General features: G+C 43.1%; 3 protein-coding genes across 7 annotated transcripts in view; 1 reads left to right on the forward strand and 2 right to left on the reverse strand.

The window, feature by feature from the left end:
* SLC44A3 (solute carrier family 44 member 3) overlaps positions 1–11260 on the forward strand; it is a 339154-nt gene extending 327894 nt beyond the window's left edge. For 2 of the 5 annotated variants that reach the window (XR_005788769.1, XR_005788770.1), the window contains 2 exons: positions 1–169; positions 2278–3340. Coding sequence is in view for 1 of the 5 variants with exons in the window: in XM_040471033.1 (XP_040326967.1) it covers positions 1–102 (102 nt within the window). In the remaining 4 variants the exon portion in view is untranslated. Of the gene's footprint in view, positions 980–2277; positions 3341–10694 lie in introns of those variants that run through there. The other 3 variants (XR_005788767.1, XR_005788768.1, XM_040471033.1) reach the window with 3 other exon arrangements.
* Positions 652–26282, reverse strand: part of CNN3 (calponin 3) — a 27742-nt gene continuing 2111 nt past the window's right edge. The window contains exons 2-7 of the mRNA XM_040471037.1: positions 7047–7168; positions 6782–6848; positions 5667–5804; positions 5175–5291; positions 3340–3486; positions 652–1771 (exon numbers count right to left, since the gene is read on the reverse strand). Of these exons, the coding sequence (XP_040326971.1) occupies positions 1430–1771; positions 3340–3486; positions 5175–5291; positions 5667–5804; positions 6782–6848; positions 7047–7168 (933 nt within the window). The 3' untranslated portion in view covers positions 652–1429. The remainder of the gene's footprint in view (positions 1772–3339; positions 3487–5174; positions 5292–5666; positions 5805–6781; positions 6849–7046; positions 7169–26282) is intronic.
* LOC121027511 (40S ribosomal protein S7-like) lies at positions 13454–18533 on the reverse strand. The gene has a single exon (XM_040471039.1). It carries the CDS (start codon positions 14426–14428, stop codon positions 13796–13798), a length of 633 nt encoding a protein of 210 aa, XP_040326973.1. The 5' UTR covers positions 14429–18533; the 3' UTR covers positions 13454–13795.

Here is a 26282-nt window from a genome sequence, read left to right on the forward strand (position 1 = left end):
AGTTTTGTAAAAAGGATCAACAAGTTAAAAGACACGAGGGCACAGGGGGAGGAGAACTCACTAAGGAACGAGGAGGGAACAGAACTCCAGCCCGTTGTGTGATAGGTGCCCATTAGAGTGTTGCCCCTGGAAAGTGTCCTTCTTCTAAGAGCCATTCACAGAATAAATGGTAAGGCCGATAGACCCTATTCTTCACTGTCTTTGTCCTTATTGTTTGGCCATTATAATACCAGAACCATAAAAGTATATCCTATTCCAGATTCAGTAGTTCCTTATCGATGTATATCCACCTTGGGGTATGAATATAAAATACTCCCACCCCGTCCCCACCAATGTTCCTGAAGATGATTTGAAGATTATTCCAAGTTGGATTTAAGGTGCTTTTGAGGCACGTGAGTCTCGATGGAGTAAGCGAGGGCCAAATAAGAGTCAAATACTAGTTTGAATCTTGGCTGTCCTTTTCTGTGTACGATGGGCAGGTCCCTACGGTTTCCCAAGCCTCAGTCTCCAGCATAGAGTGCATTGTTGTGTGGATTAAGTAAAGAAATGATAAAGTATCTTATAAGACCTGGGAAAGAGGACTTTTTAAACAAAATCTGCCTTCACCTATCTGGTAGCTAGCCAGAAAATAATCAGCCTGTGGCTCATATGAATGTTCAAAAAAAATATTTATTTATAAAAAATACAACGGGATAAGTTTATGCTGAGAAATGCAGCAATAAATACAGTTGAAGGGAACAGCAACTCTACATTGATACATTGGCACAAACAGGAAGAGCACACACACCACCCAGACCTAACTGTCTGCAGGCCGATTTTGTACACGCTCCTTTAGAAACACCACTCTGAAAAGATCTTGTCGGTTTAGGTAAGAGAATGAGTACACATATAATCACAAATGCACACGGATCAGGACTTTATTTAAAAGTTAGCAAACAATACTGTAGACATTGATATGTAAATTTCTAAAATGCTGCATCTTAAATTTAGTTGGCAAAGACCACATTTAGCTCTAAGCATGACTTTAGTCTTCCACATAGAAACCAGATAACTGTAAAAAAAAAAAAAAAAAAAAAAAAAAAAAAAGCTTCCTATTGTTTGAAAATCCCAGTCTAGTAAGTAGATTGTAAAAATGCATAGGTCTTTAATAAGAGAATTGGCTGTACAAGAGTACTCCCCTTTCACAGTATTCCTTTTTACTTCATATGTGAGTTATTGCTTCTGCTGTAGGATTTAACTGTTACAGCACTAAAAGGGAACTATTTAGGGAAGAGGCAGAAAAAGGAAAAGGGAATGTACGTAAGGCAATATTTCTTTTAGGTACAATAAGCATAATAGTGTTTTAGGAAGACAAGATAAAAATTACTCAAGGCTAGCTTGGTTCTCACTGAATAAAAACGGGCTAAATACTGAGCTCCTCTGTGTAAATCTAATAATCAATGCCTTGGTCGCCATATTGGTAATCTCTGGGGTAGTCATCTTGGTACTCTCCATGATATTCATCTGGGTATTCTGCCTGATAATCACTATCACTAATTTCAGACCCATTTGTTCCCGTTCCTTGGCTTCCATTGTGAATGACAGGTTCTGTGGGAGCGGCACAGTATTTCGGATCATATACTTGCCGCCCAAGCCCATACACACTCATTCCTTTCTGGGAAGCAACTTTGTTGGTTCCCATCTGTAGAGAAATTGTCGAGTTGTCCACCGGTTGTAATGTTAGCTTCTGATCGTAGATGTCTCTTCTGGTACCTGGTGCTAACATTCCCGCCTGGTATTAGAACATAGTATAAAAGTTAAAACAGCAGCTAAAATCTATTCTGCTGAACATTTTCTAAGTTATGAAATTCACATTGTGAACGCTAATGTAATAATAACTTCATTTCAGGGGTAAAGCTAGCTTACCAAATAGTCCTGATGCTGAATCTGTCTTAAATACCAATACTCACTGGCTTTCAAACTAGGTCAGCCCTTCCTTTAAATTTTTTTTTTTTCAACGTTTATTTATTTTTGGGATAGAGAGAGACAGAGCATGAACGGGGGAGGGGCAGAGAGAGAGGGAGACACAGAATCGGAAACAGGCTCCAGGCTCTGAGCCATCAGCCCAGAGCCTGACGCGGGGCTCGAACTCACGGACCACGAGATCGTGACTTGGCTGAAGTCGGACGCTTAACTGACTGCGCCACCCAGGCGCCCCAGTCAGCCCTTCCTTTAAATCCTTGCTCTGCTATAAAACTGCTAGGTGGCCTCTAAACAAGCTAATACTTTTGGTTTTAGGTTTCTCATATGCAAAATGGAGAAAATACCACCTACTTTGGATTTAGGAGAGGATTCAACATAACCAATGTAAAAAGCACAGCGTAATGTGGGCACCCTGGAGAGTTACATGTGAGTACCTATTATGACCACATACACTCTCCAGGCCATCCATTTCAGAAGCTCATCACACATTCAGCAGAACTTATGCCAAGCAGTCCTTAAGGCCTGAAGTCTCAAAGAGCCAGCCACAAGTACAGTAACTCATTTCTCCATTTATGCCAAGCAGACAGTCCAGGTTTAACTGGTAAAAAAGGAAACTTGAATGGCTCCTATACAAGACAGTGCCACATGTGGCAGGACATCTCAACTTTAGGTCACAAGGAGAAAGCTTTTTCAAACCTTATCCCCCACTCCTGTTGGATGTGAGCCCTGCCTGCTCTCCAGTGGTTATGGGAACCTCCCTATGAGGGGCTGATCTATTTTTAACAAGGAAATACTTCCATCTTGCATGGTGTTAGAATGCTGGCATTCTCACCATGCTAGAGCCCCACCTAACTCCTCCTTAGAACACCAGATCATTTTACCTACCAAGTTTCAGAGGCATTAGAAGGAGCAATTTACTTGGATCTGGAGCAAGAAATAAACTTGCTATAATAAACGTATCTCTTTTCTTCTGGTTAGACGGAAAGACCAGCTGTTCTGACTGCCAACACACCATACTTGTGTTCCTATAGAAAGGTCCTCTGATTCTTTTGCTTTCTCAGCAAAACCAACTTTCCTGAAGGAATGTACTTTATACCGTACAAAAAATATGTCCTTCGAACTTAGTTAAGTGTGGGATGCCTGCGTGGCTCAGTTGGTTAAGCATCCAACTTCAGCTTGGGTCATGATCTCACTGTTCCTGAGTTCAAGCCCCACATCAGGCTTCCTGCTGTCAGCACAGAGCCCTATGTCGTGCCCCCCCCCCCCCCCGCCTTGCTCCCTCTCTAAAAATTAAACATTAAAAAGAGAGTAAGTTAAGTGCTAATTTAAATGATCCTTCTCTACTCTTTGCTCCAAGTATAAAAAGGCACTGCTTACCTGGCTGGCTCCTTTGTTGGTGCCCATCTGCAGACTAATTGTGGTCTGGTCAAAAGGTTTGTCAGTTTGCATTTTGGGATCATAAAGATGCCTCCTGGTCCCATAGGCCGTCATACCTGCCTGGCTGGCGCACTTGTTGGTTCCCATCTTTGAAGTTAAAATTAGCAATGATTATCACAGGTCACCGCCATATATGACAAGCAAAACTTTGTGTTCTACTAAAAAGACAGAGGGGCACAATTGACAAGTCCCTTTTTGTGCTGAGGCTAGCTAGATACAAAATCTCCATGCTTTCACAACTTTCAAGGTGCTCACTTTATTATTTTAACTTTTTTTAATTTATTTTTTTTGACACAGAGAGAGAGATGGAGCATGAACGGGGGAGGGTCAGAGAGAGAGGGAGACACAGAATCCGAAGCAGGCTCTGAGCTGTCAGCACGGAGCCCAATGCGGGGCTCGAACTCACAGACCATGGGATCATGACCTGAGCCGAAGTCGGACGCTCAACCGACTGAGCCACCCAGGCGCCCCCAAGGTGCCCACTTTAAAAAGAAAAATCTCAAGGTTTTAGAGGGCAGAATTATGAATAATTACCCCTGCTCCTCTTCTCCCTACTGTCTATACAGCACAGATAACCAAATTAAGAGGTACTGCATCAGCCACTTAAAGGGACAGAGGCACTCTGACTAGGCAGCATGCTTTTCTACTCCAGGGGTTTGTATAAAAAGTGACAGCAAATGCCAGGTGTCTTCTCTGGCAGCTCAACAAGGGCTTCTTTAAAGTCTCATTGAGATCACCAGCATCTTCATGGGAAAAGGACCACATTTGATTCCTCCAACTCTCATGTCACCGGAGAGAAAGAGTGAGGAATGTGAACTCAACCAAATTCAGAGGAACAAGAATTCTTTTCTCCACTGAGAATATGGCTTTAAGGCCAACCGATATACCCAGTTCTATTAGCTGGGGACACATTTCTGATGGGTCTTTTTCCTTAAAAAGGGAGGGAGGAAAAAAAAATCATTACAATCCTACCACCCAGATATTAGCTGTAAACCTTTGTGTGTGTCCTTCTAGGCTTTATCTTCTCTACCTGTGTATATATTTATCAATACACATGCATGTAAATACATGTACATTCAAAAATAGGCATGTGCATCTTTAAAGTAAAATCGTGATCGCACTGACCATTGTATTTTGTAACCTGATTTGTTTTCCTTAATCTTTGAATTCTTGTGTATCATTTTTACCTTACTCTGGTTCCTTCTGTGTGGTTATAATTTAACCAACTGACTACTGTTTGGAATTTCAGGTTTCCAGTTTCTTACCAGATACGATTTTGTCGTGTACAAAAATAAATCCACCTCACATGATGCAGTGGCCGCGAGGGCACACTTCTCAGTGGTGGTTTCGTGACATTCTCCAGGGGAACATTCTCCAGGGGAAAATACCCGCACTAAGTGCTTCCAGTAGTGCTTGGCTGCTGTATTGTGCAAATAAATGACTTCGGCATTGAGGTTTTATAAAATTGCCTCATTTGGTCAGTATCATTTAGGAATTTATAAAACACGTTTTCTTAAAAAAATAAAGACAATGTAATTAGGGAGGAAAAGTCATTTCCTAGAGAAACAATTGTCAAGTCTGATGGCATGCCTGAGGTTTCTTCTGAAACCATCATCAATGTCTCAGGGGCTTTGAATGGACATAAATTATATAAACCACATATCCATCCCCAAAACCTACATTAGCATGGATCTCATCCATTCCTTACTTATGAGAGACACACTTTACATGGTGAGAACTGACAATACCGAATCAAGCAGTAACACGTTGCTTACCTGCAAACCAATTACACTCTGGCCAGCTTTTAATTTTCCTTCATCAAAACGTCTTGTTTGTTTTTCTGCATACTTAACTCCGATGTCAATGGTTGTATGGAATCCTTTTGTCTTAGCCTAGACAGAAATTTGCACACTAACTAAAAAGGAACACTGGAGTGGAGATTCTGCCAATAGTTTTTCACAGAAGGAACAACAAAGAAACGCTACTGTCCGTAGATGAAGGCTTCACTAGGTAATACTCAAACTGAGGGGTTGAAAAACAGATTTAAGGCCAGTCAGTAATACCTGTGGCTCTGAAATGTTAAGTGTTCTGCTTCAGCTCTCTTATAGGAGGCAGCTGATGTCAGCAGCCTTTCCATAAAGCTAATAATTATGGAGGAGGCAGAGGCTGCTCCCCGCCTAGCCAGAACTCCCATGGGAAAGAAAAGACCTAATTCATCACCAACATGGTGGGACTTTTAAAAGCAGCCATTAAAGACATATACGTACCAGACCTGCCAGAGCCACCAGTGTGGTCTGAACCTGGGTCATGTTTCCATTCTCAAAAAGATCGTTCGCTTCAAATATGTCATGTGGCTTCATGCCATAAGCTTGAATAGCCTTAATAAAGTTGCCAATATTCTCCAACTATAAAGGAAAAGAGCCATATAACTTTGGGAGCTGAACACTGACATTCACATTATCTAAACATTATAAGCCTTCGTGACTACTGTAAGATGCCAGGCAGAAAGTTACTTGGCAAGGAGTCTTGACCAGATACATACTAAGCACAGCTCTGTCTGGAAACGGAAAGAGTAAATAGTATCTTACAGTAGGTCACATAATGGTCTTTTTATTTTTACGTAGTCATTTTTTTTTTCAGTTCTTTGAAGGCTTTGAAGGCAAGATCTTCCTTAGATAGTTTTAAGAATTCTGTGATTCTGGGGGCACCTGGGTGGCGCAGTCGGTTAAGCGTCCGACTTCAGCCAGGTCACGATCTCGCGGTCCGTGAGTTCGAGCCCCGCGTCAGGCTCTGGGCTGATGGCTCAGAGCCTGGAGCCTGTTTCCGATTCTGTGTCTCCCTCTCTCTGCCCCTCCCCCGTTCATGCTCTGTCTCTCTCTGTCCCAAAAATAAATAAACGTTTAAAAAAAAAATTAAAAAAAAAAAAAAAAAAAAGAATTCTGTGATTCTGTCTGAGCTATCCAGGGCTAAAATTCTGTCAAAAGGTACAGAATTACTCACCTTAATAATTTATTATCTCAAAATATATAGTCAAAATATCCAATTTTATGTAACCACACCCATTTGTGAACTAAGACTGCCTAATATGGTGTTCTACAATCAACCATTAGTTGTTAAACTCCTTGCTTTTTCCCTCGTTTATCAATATGGTCTAGATTGTATTTCTCTGTATAAGCTGTGTCAAATACTCTCCAAGAGTTGACAGACTAAATACAACTTCTAAGCTAAGGATCTAATAATCACAGAACTAATTCTAAGTAATTATGGAAGCAGAGTAAAAAATAAAATATAGCCACGTGCATTAATTTCTGCTAAGATGTCTACTTTAATCAAACCTTCACTGCATAAAGAATAACCAGAGGTTGCAGGTCCAGCTGTTTACCTGAGGCCAGTTTAACGAGGACTCATTAACCTTCTTCACTGAGCCCGGCTGTAGCTTGTTTATGAGTCTGAAAAGTAAAGTACAGGTGACATTTATTGTTCATACGAAAACAAGGACTGGAATGTAAAGTTGGCTCCTTTAACATCAGTAAGAAAGCATTAAAAACATTTCTGAAATGTTAAGGCTTGACACCCTGGATTGGGAAGGAGGGCAGCACGGAAGCCTTGTGGAAAGGACCAGAAGAACAGAAATGGCCAAAACTTACTCGCAGAGGATTATGCCATCTTTTAAGCCCAGCTGAAAGTTGGTGCCAATGCTCATGCCTGTCACCTCTTCTATCCAGTTTCGAAGATCTTCTTCTGCCTGATGATCATACTTGGAAGCGATCTGAAATACAAGTTAACCAACTTTGGAAGAATTTTCATTAAAGCATCAAAAACTGCTGACTTCAGCTTGCTCTACTTTTCTTATCCATTAAGACCACAACTGTGACATGCAGCAAATTACACCCATTGGAATTCACTGGCAAACCTAACCAACTATTACAGCTTCAGTAACTAATAAAAAATTTTGGTTAAGGTGGTTCTTAGAGAAAATTTGAACAGTACAGGGAGAGAAGCTGGGATTGAGAAGGAGAAACTATGGATCAAAACAAGACAGATTTCCACTCATGACACACAGGAAGTGACAAGAGTTAATAGCATATTACAGTATGGCAGTCGTCATATTAAATTTCAAGGATTAAGTCATTAAACACCAAATTCCCAAAAAAGAGAATGGCAGGATTCTGACACATGCACCTATTTTACACAGTGTCTTAACCTGCCAACGCATCTCGGCCAATAGTTTTGCTGCTTGCAGGGTTCTGGTGTTTCTACGCCTCTATTCAGCCAAATGCACACTATGTGCATGTGCACACACATGCACGCACTCCTTGGTACTGACCGTTGTACTGTAAGTACAACTTACACTAAGAAGCTCTGTTTATGTAGTCTATATCCTATAAACTCACAGGAGTCACTTCTAGACTCTTAGTGTACCTAGCATACTACCTGACTTCCAAACATTTAATACAACTAAAAGAAAAATTCCTTACTTAACAGAATCCTATGATAAAGGCAATTTACAAACACAGATCCTATACTATTATACACGCTAAAACCTACTACACACAGATTTTCAAAGATCTCTTCATAATAAGACCAGAAACCTCAATTAAAAAAAAAAATAAAATTTACACAAAATATTATTAAAAACCAGTTCTCAAGCTATTCCTTGTCCTAGGAATATTAAAGAGGTCAGTCAACCAATTAAGAAGAACACAGCTGGAAAGAAGAGATTATGTGTCATTTTTCTTCTCACACAGGTGAAATGCCAGCAACACGCAGATCATGCCCAGGGGGATGGAGAGATGATGAGCTTGTAACTGACTGTTGCAGCATCTATGGAAACGGAAATGAACACAGAAACATTTGCTTCCATAAAACATGATTAGGTTTCATTACTGAAATGAATAGTTTGTTGTGGAAAGGGCCCTCAAGTTCTAGTTCCACAGGGAGCCCTCTCCCGAACCCTCACCACCAAGCGGCCGGGCAGGGTTTCTGATTCACCGTCTTCACTGTGGAGGGCAGAATCATTGGATTCCACTCATTACTGTATCATTTAGAGAGAAGCAGTCCTTGATCTGCAGATTTACTTAGCCAGAATTCTAAATGCAAATTCAATGAGTTTACATTTTCATGTTAAAATAACTAATGCTGTGCAAGGTGTCCTGAATCAAATTTTGGCCTGGAGGTTAGTTTATAAAAGACAGGTCAGGCACAATATAAAGCTAGTACACAATGTGTGTTAACTGCCTGCCCTCTGGTACTTCCATCCCCCCCACCCCCAAAATGCCACATTTATTTGATTTCCTGCCAGTCTGGGTTACTGGATGTGGGAACAGGAAAGAAGGAGGCAGTGATGATGGAAGGTGTTGCCAACGGGACACATTCACCTCTGGTGAGCAGGAAGGAGGCATTACTCCTATTACACCTCAGATACGTATTCTTACATAATGAATGTATCTCCCCCAACATGGGGGACCTATCTATTTAGATAAATGGCATCTTTAGAAAATGCAGTAAATAATTTGACAGAAAAAAATTTAAGATTTTCGCACTAGATTTTGGTTCTAGGTGACTAGAAAAAAAAGCTAGAAATGTGGGCGGGGTGGGGTGTGTGTGGTATGGCTGGAAAGGGACCAGCAAAGAAGAAAAGGAAAAACCAGCACTCCGTAAGTGTTAGCTGTGGAAAACAATCTCCCAGTTGAATTTTTTTTCAAAAGCAAAACACTCAACTAGGAGTTGCATTTCAATGAATCTGAAGACAAACCTGGTAGGCTAGGGTGGGAGGGGTGCGGCCAGGGCTTTGAGCTGGCTCCACGCATCTTGCTATGGGCCCTAGTTCACAGTCAATCCATCTAGCTTCTGATCCATTTCCTGTCTACACAGAAAGAAGGCTGAATCCAATGAGCGCACTAGGTCTCTTTCCATTCTAAATTGTCTACACAGTTTGGCCAACCAGCAAAAATTAGAGGGAAATTCATTCTCTTAATTTTTCCAAACGTAAAAATGTAAGTAACGCTGGAGGGGCTGGGGGTGTTTTGGAGGGGGGGATGAGCCCCAATGAGACAAATTTTTATTCAACAACAAAAAAAACCCTAAAAGCATATTTATGTTTCCTTTATGCAAATGTGTCTGACAGATTCAATGCCATGCCCCAAACCACAAAGTGATTACAGATCTAACTTGAAATATCCTAGCAGAAAAGCCAGAGAGAAATTCATCTTCCCTGTGGACTGTTCTCATCAAGGGAGTGAGGAGAGAAAAATCAAGGACTGGAATTAGCTGGAATTAGTCAGGGTTCAAACCCTGACTCCACCACTGACGAGTTGCAAGCTGGAGCTCTCTGGACGGCCGACTCCGTCTCCAGACTTAATGTAATAGCACATGCACGAAAAAAATTCATAAGCACATCCAGGCAAAGCTCAAGACCCCAAGTGCTAATCTAAAGATGAAAAGTAGGAATGCATCCCCATCCTGTAACTGTTGCTCCTGGCCTAGGATTTAACTGTAAGTAAAGGAGCAGCAAGGATTTTTCTACTCAAATACCACTTTTTTAAATAAGTGAGCTTTCTGCGGACAGCCCAGCTAAATAGAATTCAGAATTTCAGAATATGTACTTGTGAGTTTAAGAAGAAAAAAAAATTCCTGTGAAATCATCCAGGAAAAAAAAAATCTATTTCAAATTTTCTTTTAGCTCCCGGCCTGCAGCACTGTTCCACAGGACACAGAAATCGGAAGTGCTTCCTTTAAAAGTGTATCAGAACACAACCCAAGCAAATATGGTTATATTCTTTAATTACAGAGGATATTTTTTTAACTGTTTTATATAAACAACTTGTAAAATCAAGGGACTGAGAGCAATTAAAAATAAAAAGTAAGGTCTGGCCAGTAACACTTATTCACTATTTCTATCTAAAAAAGCTTTAATTTCTGAACATCAGGCAGAAAATGCTGACAAGAAAACTAGCTTAAAAGATTACTTAATCTCACTTCATTAATACATCATGGAAATGTCACTCTGATTTGTTTAAAAATGACTCTTCTGGGGGGCCTGGGGAGCTCAGTCGGTTGAGCGTCTGTCTAACTCTTGATTCTGGCTCAGGTCATGATCCTAGGGTCATGGGATTGAGCCTTGTGTTGGGCTTCACGCTGAGTGTGGAGCCTGCTGGAGATTGATATTCTCTCTCTCTCTCTCTCTCTCTGCCCCTCTCCCCTAGTTATGTTCTCTCTCTGAAATAATAAAATAATTTTAAAAAATCACTTTCCTGAGTTATTTATAAACATCATTTTCTTTACTCTTCTTCAAGATTTATTTGATTTGATCTTCCCAAGCTACTTTCACAGACCTTCTGCCTGAGTCCCTCAAGTGCACAGCAGCGTTTCCCAGAGCCCTGCCTCCTGACCCCTCTCCCGGGGAGGTGCACGTCCGGACAACTTTGGTACCATCACTGGAGAACCCCCGCTGCAGGCTCCTAACTAAAGCTCACCAACATTCCCCTTGCCAAACACAATCAAAGTTGAAGAAAATGAAGACAGAAAAGCCTCTGGGGCATCTGGGCTGGAGGTGAAGAGAAACCTCCTGCCAGTCATCCTCCTGGCCAGTCAGAGCTCTGCCAGTCCTGCTGCCACCCCCCTGGTATCTTCGGTTGCCCACCCCCGCTTCCTCTTGTGCTGGGGCCCCGCTCAGGCCCAGGTGGCTTCAGCCTTCTGCCCTTCCCTGGGCTCGCTCCTCAGAGCTAAGAGCAACCAGTGTGGAGTCACCCTCTGGTTTAAGGGCAGCTCAATCCTTTCTAGCTGTATGACCTTTCTCCTGGATCTCTAAAATAACACTTGTTTAAAAAAAGAATAATAATAAATAAACAGTGCAGAAGCATGCAGAGTGTGCATTTTCAATGGGGTAACATGGCCCCGCAAAGGGACGACAGTGGGTTCTTGTGGTGGGAGTGAAAACAACCGTAGACCTTACGGTAACCTGTGACCCTCCCCAACAAACTCTATCCCTTTGTATTAAATCTGGTGGGAGTCCAGAGGTAATTAGGAAAAACATCTAAAAACTTTCTTTGGGGAAGCAGTGATGGAAAAAAGGTTGAGGAGCATGCAGACAGTAAAAATGCACAGGTTTCTCTTCACCTCCCTCCCCTCCCCCTGCCAAATCCTCCTCCCTTCCCAGAGGTGAGCACCTGTCTGCCACTTCTGCCATGTGCACACATACATTAGGGCGAATCAAGTATAAAATAACACTACATCTCCCTTCACAAGAACAAGACCCAAGGGCCGACGCCTCAACAGTAAAGGGAGACAGACACTAGAGCAGACGAAAGCCTGCTCATTGCCAATAGCCAAGCGCTCCCAGCCAAGGAGTTCTGAGAAATTCCCCGACAAAATCCCTAAAAGGGGATTCGGAGCAATGAGGGAAACGGAGCTTCAAAACCATCTCAACAAGTGACCCCAAAGTGCACTGTTTTATGCACTGTTTTATGGTGCTTCTCAGTGTAAGCAGGGAGCATTCAGCCAAGTGCAATTTAGTAAGAAGCTGGGGGTGCACCCGTGTGAGGGGCAGTGATTATATATATAACAAGAACTGTCGGATGGCCCCGCTTACACCCACGGATGTTCTAGAATCTGTGAAAGAATGAAGATGTGTCTTTCCCATGCACTCCTCACAATATATTCTTCTCACAGTGCTTGGTAAAACCTGGAGGTGGGCAATTCCAGATCACTAGGCTCCCTGTCTCACACCACCAAGGTAACCCAGCATTACCCCAAACCCTCTAAGTACGATCCTATTCAATGCAGCGTCCCTCTGTTTCAAGAGTTCCTGTGCCTCATGGATTCTTCCTCCAACGTCCTTCTCCATTACGCCTTCCTTCCGTCCATTATTCAAGTGGCTACTACATTCCAGTTAGGTTCAAAGGCAAAGTCTCCGCCTGAAAAGCTTACATTCTAGTGGAAAGAGACAAATACCTATTAAATACAGTGTTAACACCCTTCCAAAGAAAACTGTAATCAGAAAAGGGATGTTTAAAATAAAGAAAAGATGCCTGGCTGGCATATGCCTGAAGCATATGACTCTTAATCTCGGAGTTGTGGTTTTGAGCTCCATGTTGTGTGTAGAGGTTACTTAAAAATAAAACCTTAAAGAACAGAACCCCCTGGGACTACCAAATAGATTTCCACCTGAAATACCACGATGCCTCTTCCCTTCTTTATCACCTGCTATATAAAAATATATTTCTTTCTTTTTATCTATCTATCTGGATATCTAGATATCCTTCATGCCCAGTGCAGACCCCAACGCGGGGCTTGAGCTCATGACCCTGAGATCAAGACCTGAGCCGAGCTAACAATCTAATGCTTAATCCAATGAGCCACAGGCACCCCCAGCATCTGCCATTCTTGATACCTCATGAAGACAATGAAGAGGCTTTAACATTTTTTTTTTTTACCTACCTTAACCTTCCCCACCCTTGGCAAATTTTTAAAGTATTCACATTGTGGATACAACAAGCTAAAGATCACATGTCTTGAAATCAAACTTTTAAAACTTCCTAAAACTGTGTTCCCAATTCTAGTGCGACCTAAGTAAATAACTTAACCCTGGTGAGGGAGATCGTCTTCCTCCCAGGACCAATGTGAGAATGAAGCCTGCTCCACAGGTAAAGAAGAGCCCATCTCAATGCCTGACACATCAGAGTTAATGCTCTCCTTTTTTAGCGGCTTGAGCACAGAAATTACAAACTATTAACTGAACCCCACTACAAACTGTTCGCTTTATTGTCTATGATTCAAAAAGTTCCACTGGGACTCATCTGGGATACTGCCCTTTGCCACTCATCAGCATGCCCACTCCTGCATGTCGTTGCATCCCCAATTCTCGTTCTTTTTCAGATTATTGCTGATGAAAAGGATAAAGTAACTACTTTTTGAAAAACAGATTTATATCTTTAAAAAAATTTTTTTTAATGTTTATTTTTGAGAGAGACAGAGCATGAGTAGGGGAGGGGCAGAGAGAGAGGGAGACACAAAATCTGAAACTGGCTCCAGGCTCTGAGCTGTCAGCACAGAGCCTGGTGCGGGGCTTGAACTCACAAACTGCGAGACCATGACCTGAGCTGAAGTTGGCTGCTCAACTGACCGAGCCATCCAGGCGCCCTAAAACAGATTTGTATCTTAAGGGTGATAGAGGTGGGAATTCTAGAGAAAAAAAATCACTTTTACGTTTGGGATAAGGTCAAGGTAGATTGCATGCCTTCCTCAAGGTCACTATAGAATCTGAGACTCCTTCCACGGTCTGAACTGTGCTAAAGATCTGATGGCAAATGAGTATATTCCAGGGCTATGGAAAACCAGATCTGCCTCAGGTAAACAAGAGGGACACCTAACAGCATTTTTTTTTAATCATATTTGTTTACGACAGAAACTCTGGGAACTCAAAGTGAACATCCTTGCCAGTGAGCTTCCGATAGATGCCAGAGAAAGTTTCAACCCTGTGCTCCCCATTGTTCTGCTGTGCTTTAGCCAAATGAACCTTTATAACCTGGCTGCCATCCAGTTTCACGTGGATTCTCTTGCCCACAATTTTGCTTGGGAAAACCAAGTCCTCCAGGATCGCGTCGTGCACGCCTGTCAAAGTGCAGCTCCTGGGACACTTTTGCTTATTTTCTGTATGGCTTTTTTGAGTTGGCCGAGGCAGAATTCTCCTCTGAGCAATAAAGACAACATGCTTCCCACCGAACCTTTTCTCCAATTCACAGATGAGCCAGACTTGGATTTTCTGGAAAGATTTCAGTTGAGGAACGGGAATAAAGATGATAATAGCTTTTGGACCACCACCAACTCCAGTTTCCTTGGCTGCTGTTATATTCAGCTCCTTTAGCTGGGCTTTGAGGTCCGAGTTCATCCCCAGCTTGAGGAGAGCCTGGTATATGCCGGACATGAAGCTGTCCAGCTTCTTGTCATTGGGCCTCATGATCTTCATGCTCAAACTGAACATGGCCTTCTCCTTGGTGAGAGCGCTGGCCCAGGAAGAGCCTAAATGCATTGTAAAGCCGGGCCCTTTTCTCAGAGGTACAGCTGGACCTTCAGATCAACATGTCAGCATACGGCACCAGCACAACTTTTTCTCTCTGAATACGTATAGTCAGATAAATGAAAAGATATTATGGCTCAATGTACCAATACTATGAAACTGACAAAGTTTTTAAAATGCCCTAAGAGGAGTTAGTCCAATGCATAAAGCAAACCGCATAACTAATGAATAAGAAAATGCAGAAAAAACAGAAGGTCAACTTTGCCTTCTCTAACTAGAAAAAGACCTTCAGTTTAGAATATACAATTTAGAATATACATAGTTAAAAGTTGGACTTTGAAATTTCAATTAAACAAGGTGGGAGTGAGCACAGAGGCTGGATTCCCAGAAGGATCCAGACTCAGAAAGAACGATGAACAAAGATGCATGGATTAAACAGCTCACTGATGTGAGATGCCCTGGCAAACAAAAGAACAGGAACCTGCATGAGGGCCCGCTGCTTCCTGACCCCCACCTGAAAGGCAACTACCTCTACTATAGGCTGAAGAGCCTGGCTGTCATGCTAGAGTGGACTCCTGGAGAGAGAGTGTGCAGGTACCTGGGCAGAGGTGGGTAGAGAAAGTCATCCATTACCAGGAGCCAGCATACCTATGCAAGACACATCTAACATGCCTGTACTCTCCTTGGGGACAAGACAGGCTTTAGTCATTTTGTACCCCTAGAGCCCATGCCTAGCGCAAAGTAGGTATTCAACAAATGATTTTTCATCCATTGGTAGTAGTACCCAACTAGAGAAATGCCACAGATTTAAAGATCTATCTTGTTTCGGAAAGACATCTGCATATGAATACTGCTGGTTTTTACAGGCGCCACATCTCCTTGATCTACCAATCTAGTAATCTTAGATGGACCACTAGGGACATATTTGTTTTACTTTCTCATAAAAGTCCCTATGTCCATGGCACTCCTTAGGTCCAGTTTAGTAACTCTAGAAGTAGGGCCTGGTCAGAAGCAACAACCATGCCCGCTGTGTGGATCTACGTCAAGGTAGGAGGAGCTTCCAGTGATATGTACCTTGAGGCTTAGATTTAGATCTGTTCTCTTCTGTCTTGGTAACAAATTAACAATTGGCAATCTGGAAACTATTGGACATACTTATCAAACGGATAGAAAATTAAATTAGGAATAGCTCAAAAGAAACACAGTTCAGATTCAGAACATCCTAGCTTAATAAATTATTCCAGGTATATGTAAAATCCTGCACCAAAGTTCTAGAACTCGTCATGCATACTCAATAAGCTAAACAACTCTGTCTAAAAAAAGCTAACACTCTCTCGGTCTGCACAGGTATACAATTCTTTATAAAATACTATTGCCTGTGTTATTTGCTTGATAATAACAGCTCTATGAGGTAGCCAAGGAAAGGATTACTTAAATAAAACAGGTGTGAGAGGAGCATGTAAACTAGAAAACCTTATGCAATTATCATCGCCCTTACTTTATAAAGAGGGAAAACCAACTTGCCAAGCAAGGTTTGGAATCCTTTGACATGGAGGTGCCTCATCTACCTCATTACAGTGATCAAAACAGAATGACTCAGTGCTTTGTAGTCAAACAAAGGAGTTAGTTAATAATCCCACTGGACTTTGGTAGGTTAAACCATATCTGTGGCATTACCATGATGAATTCTGAGTGCTGCAGCCTAGAAGGGGACACTGACAAATGGGCAACAGTTTCTAGAAGGGGCAAACTGAATGGGGACAAGATCAGAAAAATCATACACAGCCTATAATGAGAGACTGTTCGCCAGGAATGGCTATATATAACCTAGAAGGGACTTTGGGGGCAGGAGAAGAAACAGGCTAGTACCATCTGAATATTTAGATGAAAGTCCTGTAGAAGAGGAAGTCAATCTGTTCTGAATGCCACACTGCAGGCAGACCCAAGACAAGTATGTGGCAATTCTAAGGAGACATACAATCAGCATGTAAGGATGGAGAGCACGTGAGTGCCAGCGAAGCACAGGGGGAAGGAGACCCCCAAGAAAACCTGCTGGAGAGCATTCTCTTGCTTCGGAAGGAGGCTGGCTGGGTCTTGAATTTGATGTTGCTGTAGAAATCCTGCTGAAAGGGGACTGTCACAGAAGCCCCTCAGGTCAAAGAGATGAAAACAGAGATGCTCTTGAACACTCTGCTTCCTTCACCTCACCTCTAGGATAGTTGAGGGTCCGCCTCACTCATCGCTCATCAGACTTGCAGCCATCTGCCATTTTTACTGCCATCTACATCTTCAGGTACTGGTGTCCTCAGTAGGCACCTAGGTGCCTCCTGAATAACTTGTGAGTCAGCCACATGGTTGGCACTGAAACGTTGTCCTTGGTTTCTCTCATTACAAGGGGCATCAAGGCAGCAAGTCTTCCTTCCATAGCTTTAGAATGTATACTCACTCCTCATCAACTATACAGCAAGTCTGCTTAGTAGGACGGGCCTTGTGACCTGAGGAGGCATGAAATCCACCTCCAAAGCCCTGAGTGTACATTGTATTTACACGGAACTCATCTCTACCAACCTGGGAAATGCTCCCTGCTCCCAGATCACTGACCACATTCATCGAAGTGCTCCCAGCTGTCCACCCCAAAAGTGAGTCAAACACACACTGCCCCCTTCCTCTGAGCTACTGTTGGGCCATGGGCAGAACGAAGGCCAAGGAGGAGCAAGACCCCAGCCTTCTGGTCAGCCCTCAGTACATCAGGAGCTCCTGCTGGGGGCCCAGTTCTAGGTCTCAGATCTTGAATGCCTTTTCTAACCACAGCGGAGTCTGTCCCTTTGAGAGACCTGGCTTTACACAACCGGTGAAGAACAGAGTTGAAATACCTCACTTTAGACACAGGCTAGATGCTGCTAGTGAGGTTTCACAGGAGTCTTAAGGATATATTAACTGTGCAAGATACCAGGGCCTTTTTCTTCGCAGTGAAAATTAGGTAGGAAATCTCCATTAAAAAAGCAGGATGCGATTTCACATTTTCTCTTTTTAAAAAATTGTATGACCTACATCATGAAATAGCATATGAAGATATAGGATACCCAACTTGTTGAGACACTAAGTAAAAAGGTTTTTGGTTTGATTTGCTTTAATGCGGAGTGTGAAAAAAGATGAAGTCAAAAATAAGGTTCAAACACCTTCATGACACCAAGTCCTACACAACTGCCACCAAAGACGGGACAGATGCAAACTATGGCCCAGGCTTCTTATACACTGCAACAAAGAAGGAAGTTACAAGACTGACAGAGTTCCTTAAAAAAATACGTTTCCACATGGCTCCCTTTTCCAGTCCTGAAGCCCAAGAAGACCCCGTGATGAGGTCACACGGCACCCTCCACATCTCAACAATAAAGCCAACTGCACATTTTACCCAACCTAATGCTATCTGAGAGCAGGGAACAAAGGAAAATAAGTTCCTCTGGAAGCTCCGGATCCCCCATCAGCGTGCTGTGCAAAAGTCTCTTGGAGAAAAAAAAAAAAAAAAAAAGCCTCTTGGAGACTATGTAATAAAGGCTTGCTATAGACATCCAGGCACAAAAACAAAATAAACCCAACTTTGCATCCCTTCCAGATGAAGGGCCCAGGGAATGAGGACAGAGAGCAGTACACAGGCCGCAAAGGGGCCTCAGCAGGACTCAGCAGAGAGCGGCAGCTGAATCAACAGTATATTCCACAGGCAGGCGTCAGCCTGGCCGGTCCCCTCCCACTGCTGCTGCCTGCACCATCAGACCCCAGTGGCTCCGGGAAAACAAGGCCAGGAGCAAAGAACACCCTGATTTCACGTGAGGAGGGGAACACAACGGTGGTAAGGAGGAGGAGAGGTCTCACCCACCTCAGTTGTTTCCAGGTCCTCTTTCTTGCTCCTTCCCAGCTTTTCACAGTGAACCTTCTTCCTTCTATTGCTTTGGTCCCACTCAAAGTGCACACCAAGGCCTTCCCCTTATTTGGTCCATCAGTGGGCACACACCACCCCCTAAGTTGTCTGAAAAGGTGCCTTTTCCCCCCCTTTTTTGAATGCAGTTGACACACAGTGTTACGTAGTTTCAGGTATACAGCACAGTGATCCTATTTCTCTATACATTATGCTATGCTCATCACGACAAGCACTCATCACTTTTTTTTTTGTTAAGTATTATCTCCATCCAATGAGGGGCTCGAACTAACAACCGCGAGATCAGTCTCCTGCTCTACCGACTAAGCCACCCAGGTGTCCCAATCTTTGATTAAACCTGCTGCCGGCTACAAACACCTTCCTGTTTTCTCTTTCATTTCATGACAAACCTCTCCATTTCCTCACTTAGTACTTCTTCCTAACATCTCTGGAAATTTCCTCTATGGAAGACCATCTCTCAGAAGGTCACCAGTGACCCCTCAGTAGCCAACTCCAGTGGCCTGTTTCTGCAGCACTCCGGAAAGCCCCTCCAATCCCCCTCCCTGTGGCCGCTTGTTAAAGAACTTCATCCTAGAGCTTCCCTCTCTGGTCTGCCTTCTCCTCTTCACCTTGAAAGATGCAAGTTCTCCCGAGTTCTGGCTTCTGATTAAAACAGTTAAGAGCATGGGCTCTGGCAACTAAATGCTCTGGTTGAAATCCCAGCTCTACTGTGCTGGGACCTCCTCACCTGTAGACCAGAGATCATTAATAGCACTTAACATCGGAGAGTTGTTGGGAAGAATCAAGGATTTAATTCACGTTAATCATGAAGAAGTCAATAAATGTCAACCCTTGCCCTTCTATGTGTGCTTTGCTGGCCACTCCTGTCCAGATACCATCAAGATTTCCTCCTTCAAACTCAGAACATCATACGGAACAATCACTTGACACTATTTGATAGCCATTTTGATAAGAAATCATCTTGATGCTGCCTAGACTTTCTATTTTAAAAACTACGTATCATCAAATAATTTGTAAAAGCGATGCCCCCACCTCACTCTGCTGCCAACTCACACCTGAGTGGCGGGGTGACAGACAGTAGGCGTCAACAGATGTCAGTGACCCGTGACTTGATAATAATGAACTAAAACAAGTGACTTCAATTTTGACAAGCCTGCTCTGATATCATTTTGGTTTACCACCAAGAGGAGAACCACCTTCTCTTTCCTACCTTTGGTGGGAAGGATAAACTAATTTTTTTTAGAGCGTCATCTGGCACTACCTATAACACTTTTATGTATTAGGTCAACAGTTATGCGCTTTTCTACACAAGTACTTTTTAAGGAAATATCCACCAGAAGGGAGGTAATGAATAAATAACCAGAATCTCTACAAAAGACTACAATTCAGTTCTAAAATGGTCGAATGATATCCAGAGTTGCACCAGTGGTTGGGTAGGGGGTAAGGGATACAGGATACTTTCACTACTTCACTGTCTGCACTCTTCACAACAAATATTTCAGTCACAAAATCAGAACAGAAAAAGAGAAGAGGTTCTCACAAGCAAGGAAGATGGCGCCCCAAGGTAGATGCACTGTGTCCATACAGAGATCACTTGTCCAAAAGTCATGGGCTCAGCGGGGATTTGGACCCAGGTCTGGCCCCAAAGCCTACGTCTTTTCCTCCACTAATGTTCTCCCACCCCCACCCCCCTGAACCAGCCCGACAGGAAGTGTCTACGCTGCACACTGAGCCTTTGGCAGAGGGCTGTGCTGCCAGCCAGCCAGAGGAGGGTTAGGCAGCAGGCTGGGCCTCTGCGGCTTCACATGAAGTCCTTTCCACTCCCGGAGGAGGAGAGGGCATCCAGAAGCAACCTCTACCACCATCACCGCATCAGACTGATGCACCATGAACATGCTGCAGAGTTCGAGAAAATGTTGATTCAGACCAGCCCATGGGGAATCAGCAGTCTCAAAGGGCGTTGCCAGCGTGGTTCAAAAGTTCATAAGAAGATATTTGGCAGAGATGTCTCAGACGAGAAACACTTTAACTCCTCCACGGGCCCCTATAAAAAGGAACCTCCTACGACAGGCATGTTTTAGAAGGTGCTGTAAGACAGAATGCAGGAAAGGGTGTCAACAGAGCAGTCATGGAAAAGAAGAAAATTTAAAAATCAAGCCCAGAGGGGAAGAAAATTCAAAACGAAGGCCTGGCTGGCAAAGCACACGCCTGTGTGTATGTGTGGCCGAGATGAGGTGGGGCTGAGGGATTTCTACAACATACAGGTCTCTCAAGAAAGGTAAGGAAAAAGCAGAGACAAATGCCTCCCAGTCTTCAGAGCAGAGAATGGGCCCATTCAGGGGGAGGGATGTGGCCATACGTGAACTCTCGTGAACTCTCGAGAACGGCCCCAGAGTTCCGGCTTAGCTGCGAAGGCCAAGGACCCTGACAAGCTCACAATATGACGTTTAACCTAAGTATGATTTCTGTACTCGATCAGAACTATGATTGCTGTTGCTATTTTTGCATTCAGAGTAGAATCACATGTTTGAATTATGAGAGACTTACTACACATGGTATTGATTATTTTCTCTCCAACTTCCTCCCATGTGAAACAAAAGGAGGGAGGGAAAATTGGGATCGTGAAGCACACACTCTCTCTCCCATTTGTGGAGCCTTGTGTAGCACGAAGCAGGCTGAGAGGCGGGGGATAATGAAGAAAGATCAATGTCCAAAAACTTGGGAAGGGGAGAGAAACAACGAGGTCCTGGCCAGCCCTGTCTAGCCACTCCACAGCCAGGATCCCCTGGAAACGTGTCAGCGAGGAGAGGAAAATGGCCATAAATGCTTAGGTTATGTCTCACCCGAAAGAGTCCTTCCACGCCCAAAGATCTCTTTTCCCTGCACTCCTGCCTCCAATCCCCTGGCCTGCCCACTGCAGGCCACTGATGGCACTCATACCCCGAAGCTTCCTGTTGGCAGAAGGAAGATGCTGAAGAAGTTCCCTCCCTTCCTTATGGGGGAAAACTAATACTACATCTTCTGGGACTTCCTTCACACAGGTCTATGCGAAGCCTTCCTAAGACCATTTGACACTGAAGGCCTCCAGTGCAACCAAGATTTAAACACAAAGGGGTAGGGGCAGGCTCAGGCGGTGGAGCATGTGACTCTTGATCTCCAGGTTGTGAGTTGAAGCCCACGCTGGGTGGAGAGATTACTTAAAAAATAAAATCTTGGGGCGCCTGGGTGGCGCAGTCGGTTAAGCGTCCGACTTCAGCCAGGTCACGATCTCGCGGTCCGTGAGTTCGAGCCCCGCGTCGGGCTCTGGGCTGATGGCTCGGAGCCTGGAGCCTGTTTCCGATTCTGTGTCTCCCTCTCTCTCTGCCCCTCCCCCGTTCATGCTCTGTCTCTCTCTGTCCCAAAAATAAATAAAAAAACGTTGAAAAAAAATTAAAAATAAATAAATAAATAAATAAAATCTTAAAAATAAATGAATAAACACAAAGAGGTAAATATGTTCATCAGTGCACTATGGAGGAATATGAGCCCTATCTGCAAGCAAGAAATGAAAGAGGCATCTTATCTTGTTTAACAGAAATCTATCTCTTAAGAAGAAAGAGCCAAATAATAACATGGCCAGAAAGCAAAGCCTCAAGCTCTCCGAGAAGCACCTGGCTCTGGGGCAATGTGGACACAATGAGAACAGGCTTCGAACCCTGGCATTTCACAGAGGGAGCACAGGCTACCAGGGGAAGGAGTCTTGGATAAGGACTCTAGGGGCAGATCATATTCTGGACACAGAAGTGAAATCCAGAGGTATTGTTTGGCATTGTGGTCCCCTATCTGCCAGAAGCCTCATTCAGATACAAACAGATTCCTGAATGAATGTCCAAGTCTTGGAGATAATCTCAATATCCAGAAAACAAGAGAAGCTCAGTAGAACACAGGACTGAACGTAACCAGCAGAGAACCAGCCAGCAACGTGGAACAATGGCAAACATTTACATGATGTGTGCTTGTAGTTCCAGGCATGATTCTAAACACTTTACAAGGACTGTCTATTTTACTTCTCCCAACAACCCTATGAAGGCAGGTATTTCTATATCCTTATTTTGCAGATGAAACACAGGTTACTTGCCCAGAGTCGCAGAGTAAGGGGCAGAAACAAGATTCAAACGCAGTCTCCGTAGTCCACGGTCTTAGGCACGAGAATCTACTTTCTCACTAACAAGCATCAGGTATCTTCAAGTTCACAAGGATTCCCACGGTCGTATGTTTTTATAAAATCTGCCAGGTATTTTTGTATTTCTGGGAATGATTGACATGTTCCGCCCTCCCACACTGCATATGCTTCAGGCCCCACAACCAGGATCTACTCTGGGCTCAAGAAATCCTTAACAAAAACCTGAGCACAAGGATGTGTGAATAACAGCTAAAAGCCCAGTATGGCCAGGAATTTAGGGTTAGGAAGAAGCAACACACACAGAATATATGTTGTAGGAGGCTAATGCCTAGAATAAAATGAAACTTGCCAAAAACCTCTAAGGACGAGCCCTCTCCCACCACCTAGTCATACTGAGAGAGTAAGTTAAGCATTTTCTCATTCTGCTGGGTGTAATGGTATAATTGGCTAAAAAACCAAAGCCATCCAATTGTGCTTCATTTTCTTCTTTTTTTAATGTCACAGATAATAGTGATCGGTTCATAAAACACTTTTAGGTGAAAATACTCACTAACCCCCACGATCCGAACCTGGAAGGGAAACGGTACAGGGGGAAGGATGCACCTCTGGTTGATGACAGTACTTGTGACATCTTCCTCATCAAGCTTTTTTTTTTTTTTTTTTTTTTTAACGTAAACTCTACACCCAACATGGGGCTCCAACTCACAACCCTGAGATCAGTCAGGAGTCACATGTTCTACCACCAACTGAGCCAGCCAGGCACCCCATCAGGCTTATTTCTGAAATCTAAAGGAGTGGATAGAGACAAATAGTACAATTTCCACAAAGGAAAGAGTGTAAAGAGCTGTGGTCACAGCACAGTGAACTTGATAATGATCTTCATTAAAATTCCAGAGTAAATATGTCTCAGCATTTTAGAGAAGAAAGCATGGTACCCCTTCTCAATTTAGCAAATGTATTTTCTTGAACTGTTTTGGTCAAGAGAGGGGGAGAAAAAAAGAGGGCAGGTAAACCACCATGGCATCTCCCACCCAGGAGGCCAGATCCGCTGAGTGACCACTTTGCAGGTGGTCTTTGGGAGATGCAGGTATCCCACAGAGCCTTACAGAGGGGCCTTCTACTGTTCCTCCCTAATCTGGGAGTCAAAGAAAGAGCCTCAGCAAAAGCGCAAGAATTATCTTGCTAATAAGTTTTCCAGTGTAACATTAATAAAACAAACTGAAGAAAAGCAATCTGTGAAAATCACCTTGTCCTTCCAAATTATCACATTGCACTACAGAATTCTATTGCGAAGAATAATAGGGTTAACTTCCAATTTTTAAAGATGGTAAAATCTACTCCTGATGGATAAATTCATTAAATCAACAAATACTTATTAAGCATCAACTATATCCCAAGTTGTATCCTGAAATACAGATCTTGACGTAGCTCATCAATGAATAAGACTGGAACCCCTATGGCTGGTGGAAAGAGACCGTAAAGAAAAGCTTTGAATTAAAAACCTATGTCTGGGGACGCCTGGCTGGCTCAGTCAATAGAGCATGCGACTCTTGATCTCAGGGTTGTGAGTTCAAGCCCTACGTTGGTTGTGGAACAACAACAAACTAAAGCTAGACCCAGCTACATTTTTGCCATGATTCCGGTGCTCTACCAAGCAGACCACCTTAGGGTGCAATCTGCGGCTGGAGTCCACAATCACCTGGGGTTGTGATCAGGAACACTCTTAGAGCAACTGCTTGTCCAAAGGCAGGCTGGCTGGCAGGCCTCGCGGGACATTTGGTCCTATTTGTTACTATATGATTGTTTAACTTACTCTTCAGCGATTTACAATTTTAGTAGTAAGTCTTCCAACATGATTTTTAACCGTTGAGGGCTACCATTGTTGCAACCCAGAAGATTCCGCAAGAAGCTATGTTGCTCAAACCATACATTCCAGGTGAGAAAACTGTGAGAACGCTCATTCCAGTTCCCATTCTTCTTAATATTTCGGAGAGACGACCCCCCTCAAAGATACGGAGGTAATTTCAGCTCCACCCACTCCCTCCACAACTGATTTCCTCCACCTTCCCTGGGACCTATAAGCTCCCCACAGCATTTGCTGTGAGCCCAGGGAGGGTATGCTTCCCTGCATCCTCAACTTTACAAGGAGGTCTACTGGCTCCAACATCTTGTTCAGAGCCAAGCGTCAGGAAATGCTGTGCTTTCCTTAAGGACCCGTCATGTTTTCTCACAGCTTAAAAGGCACAAAACTGTTTTCCTTTTCATTTTGGTCCCCAAAATGCAGTGGGGGGTCTGGCTCAACCTTACTCCGTTCTTTCTTCCTATTTCTTTCTTTCTGTTTCTTTCTTTTCAGGACCTTACTACCTTATGAGTGTTTCCATATCCCACAGAATTATCTACACCAGCTTCCGTGTTATCTGTATTATCCCTGACCCTACTATTCTATTAAGATCTTTGCAGATTGCAAGTTATTGACCCTTTTGTTGTTTAAAGATGCAGTTCACAGTCCATGCTGAAAGATTCTACTTTTTTAGGCTGTTTTCAAACTTTTGCCATTAAAAAAAAAAAAGTAAGTCTGATATGTTTTGCCATGTATTATCTATCATCTTGTCAAATAAATATCTTAAGTTTACAGATTTTTCCCCTGCACTTTTACTAATTAAAAGTACTTAAGATCAAAGATTTCCTCAATTCATTGACGAACTGCTTTCACAGCTGGAGTATAAAAAGACCAAAGGCTTATTTAATAGAAATGGAATACTTACAGAGTCAGTGACAAGTCTAAGAAATAAAATATCGATACTAATTTTCAATGACTAAGAACTAATAGCTACAACATAGTCACCGAGTACGTACTACAAGCAGACCCATCTCACCGTAGTGTTTAGGGTTGGTAACTATTATTTCCCCCATTTTACTGATTAGGAAACTGGGACAGAGATATATCCATGAACTTGCCCAACATCATACAAGGCAGAGTGACAGAGGGAGAACTAGAACCCATGTCTGCTTGAATCCAAGGTCTGTTCCACACTGCTTCCTGAGGACGTTTGTATTTTTTCCACTTTGTTAAAGTTTTAAGAGGCGGGAAAAACACACCTTACATTTAAGCAACATATCAGTTATGCAATACATAAAGAAAACAGAGGAAGAAATCAAAAAGTGTCCAAACCAAGCAGTGTCAAAGTTCATGTTCCATATACCCACCCCTCTGTTGGCACTGTGTCCACAGCTGAAATGCAGTATCTCATACAAAAGCCTTACCAAACATGGATATTTGATTTCCAAGCCCACAGCAGATGAAAACAGCATTGGATGAGTAATTACAATGTCAAGAAGTGACAGGTGGACAGCAAAAGTGGGGGGTGGGGGGGGTGGGCAGACAACAGTGACTGGTAGTAGAATATCCCTAACTACTTCACTAAGATATCACTTTGAGAGTTTACATTCTTAGAATATTCCAACTCTCTTCTGTGATCTTGAGCAAATCACACCCTTTCTGAGCTTTGGCATCCTGACCTATAAATGATGTTGGATAGCCCCAGCAATCCCTCCCACCTCGAGGGGCTGCTGTGCTGTTAAGATCAAAAGACTTCCTATGAAAGGGTACTGTATGAAGGGCCCATATAAATGAATGGGGTAGTTAAAATATGCCTTTTGTGCTTAAAGGAATAAACCCGCAGTTATAGAAACTCAAAGCTATAACTTTCCAAAGGCTCTGAAAACTGAGGTTTTACTGTTTTTAAAAATGTACAATTACAGTGATCGAG

Source organism: Herpailurus yagouaroundi, unplaced genomic scaffold (assembly GCF_014898765.1).
Source record: "Herpailurus yagouaroundi ecotype Mexico unplaced genomic scaffold, PumYag 77, whole genome shotgun sequence".
NCBI classification, from domain to species: domain Eukaryota; kingdom Metazoa; phylum Chordata; class Mammalia; order Carnivora; family Felidae; genus Herpailurus; species Herpailurus yagouaroundi.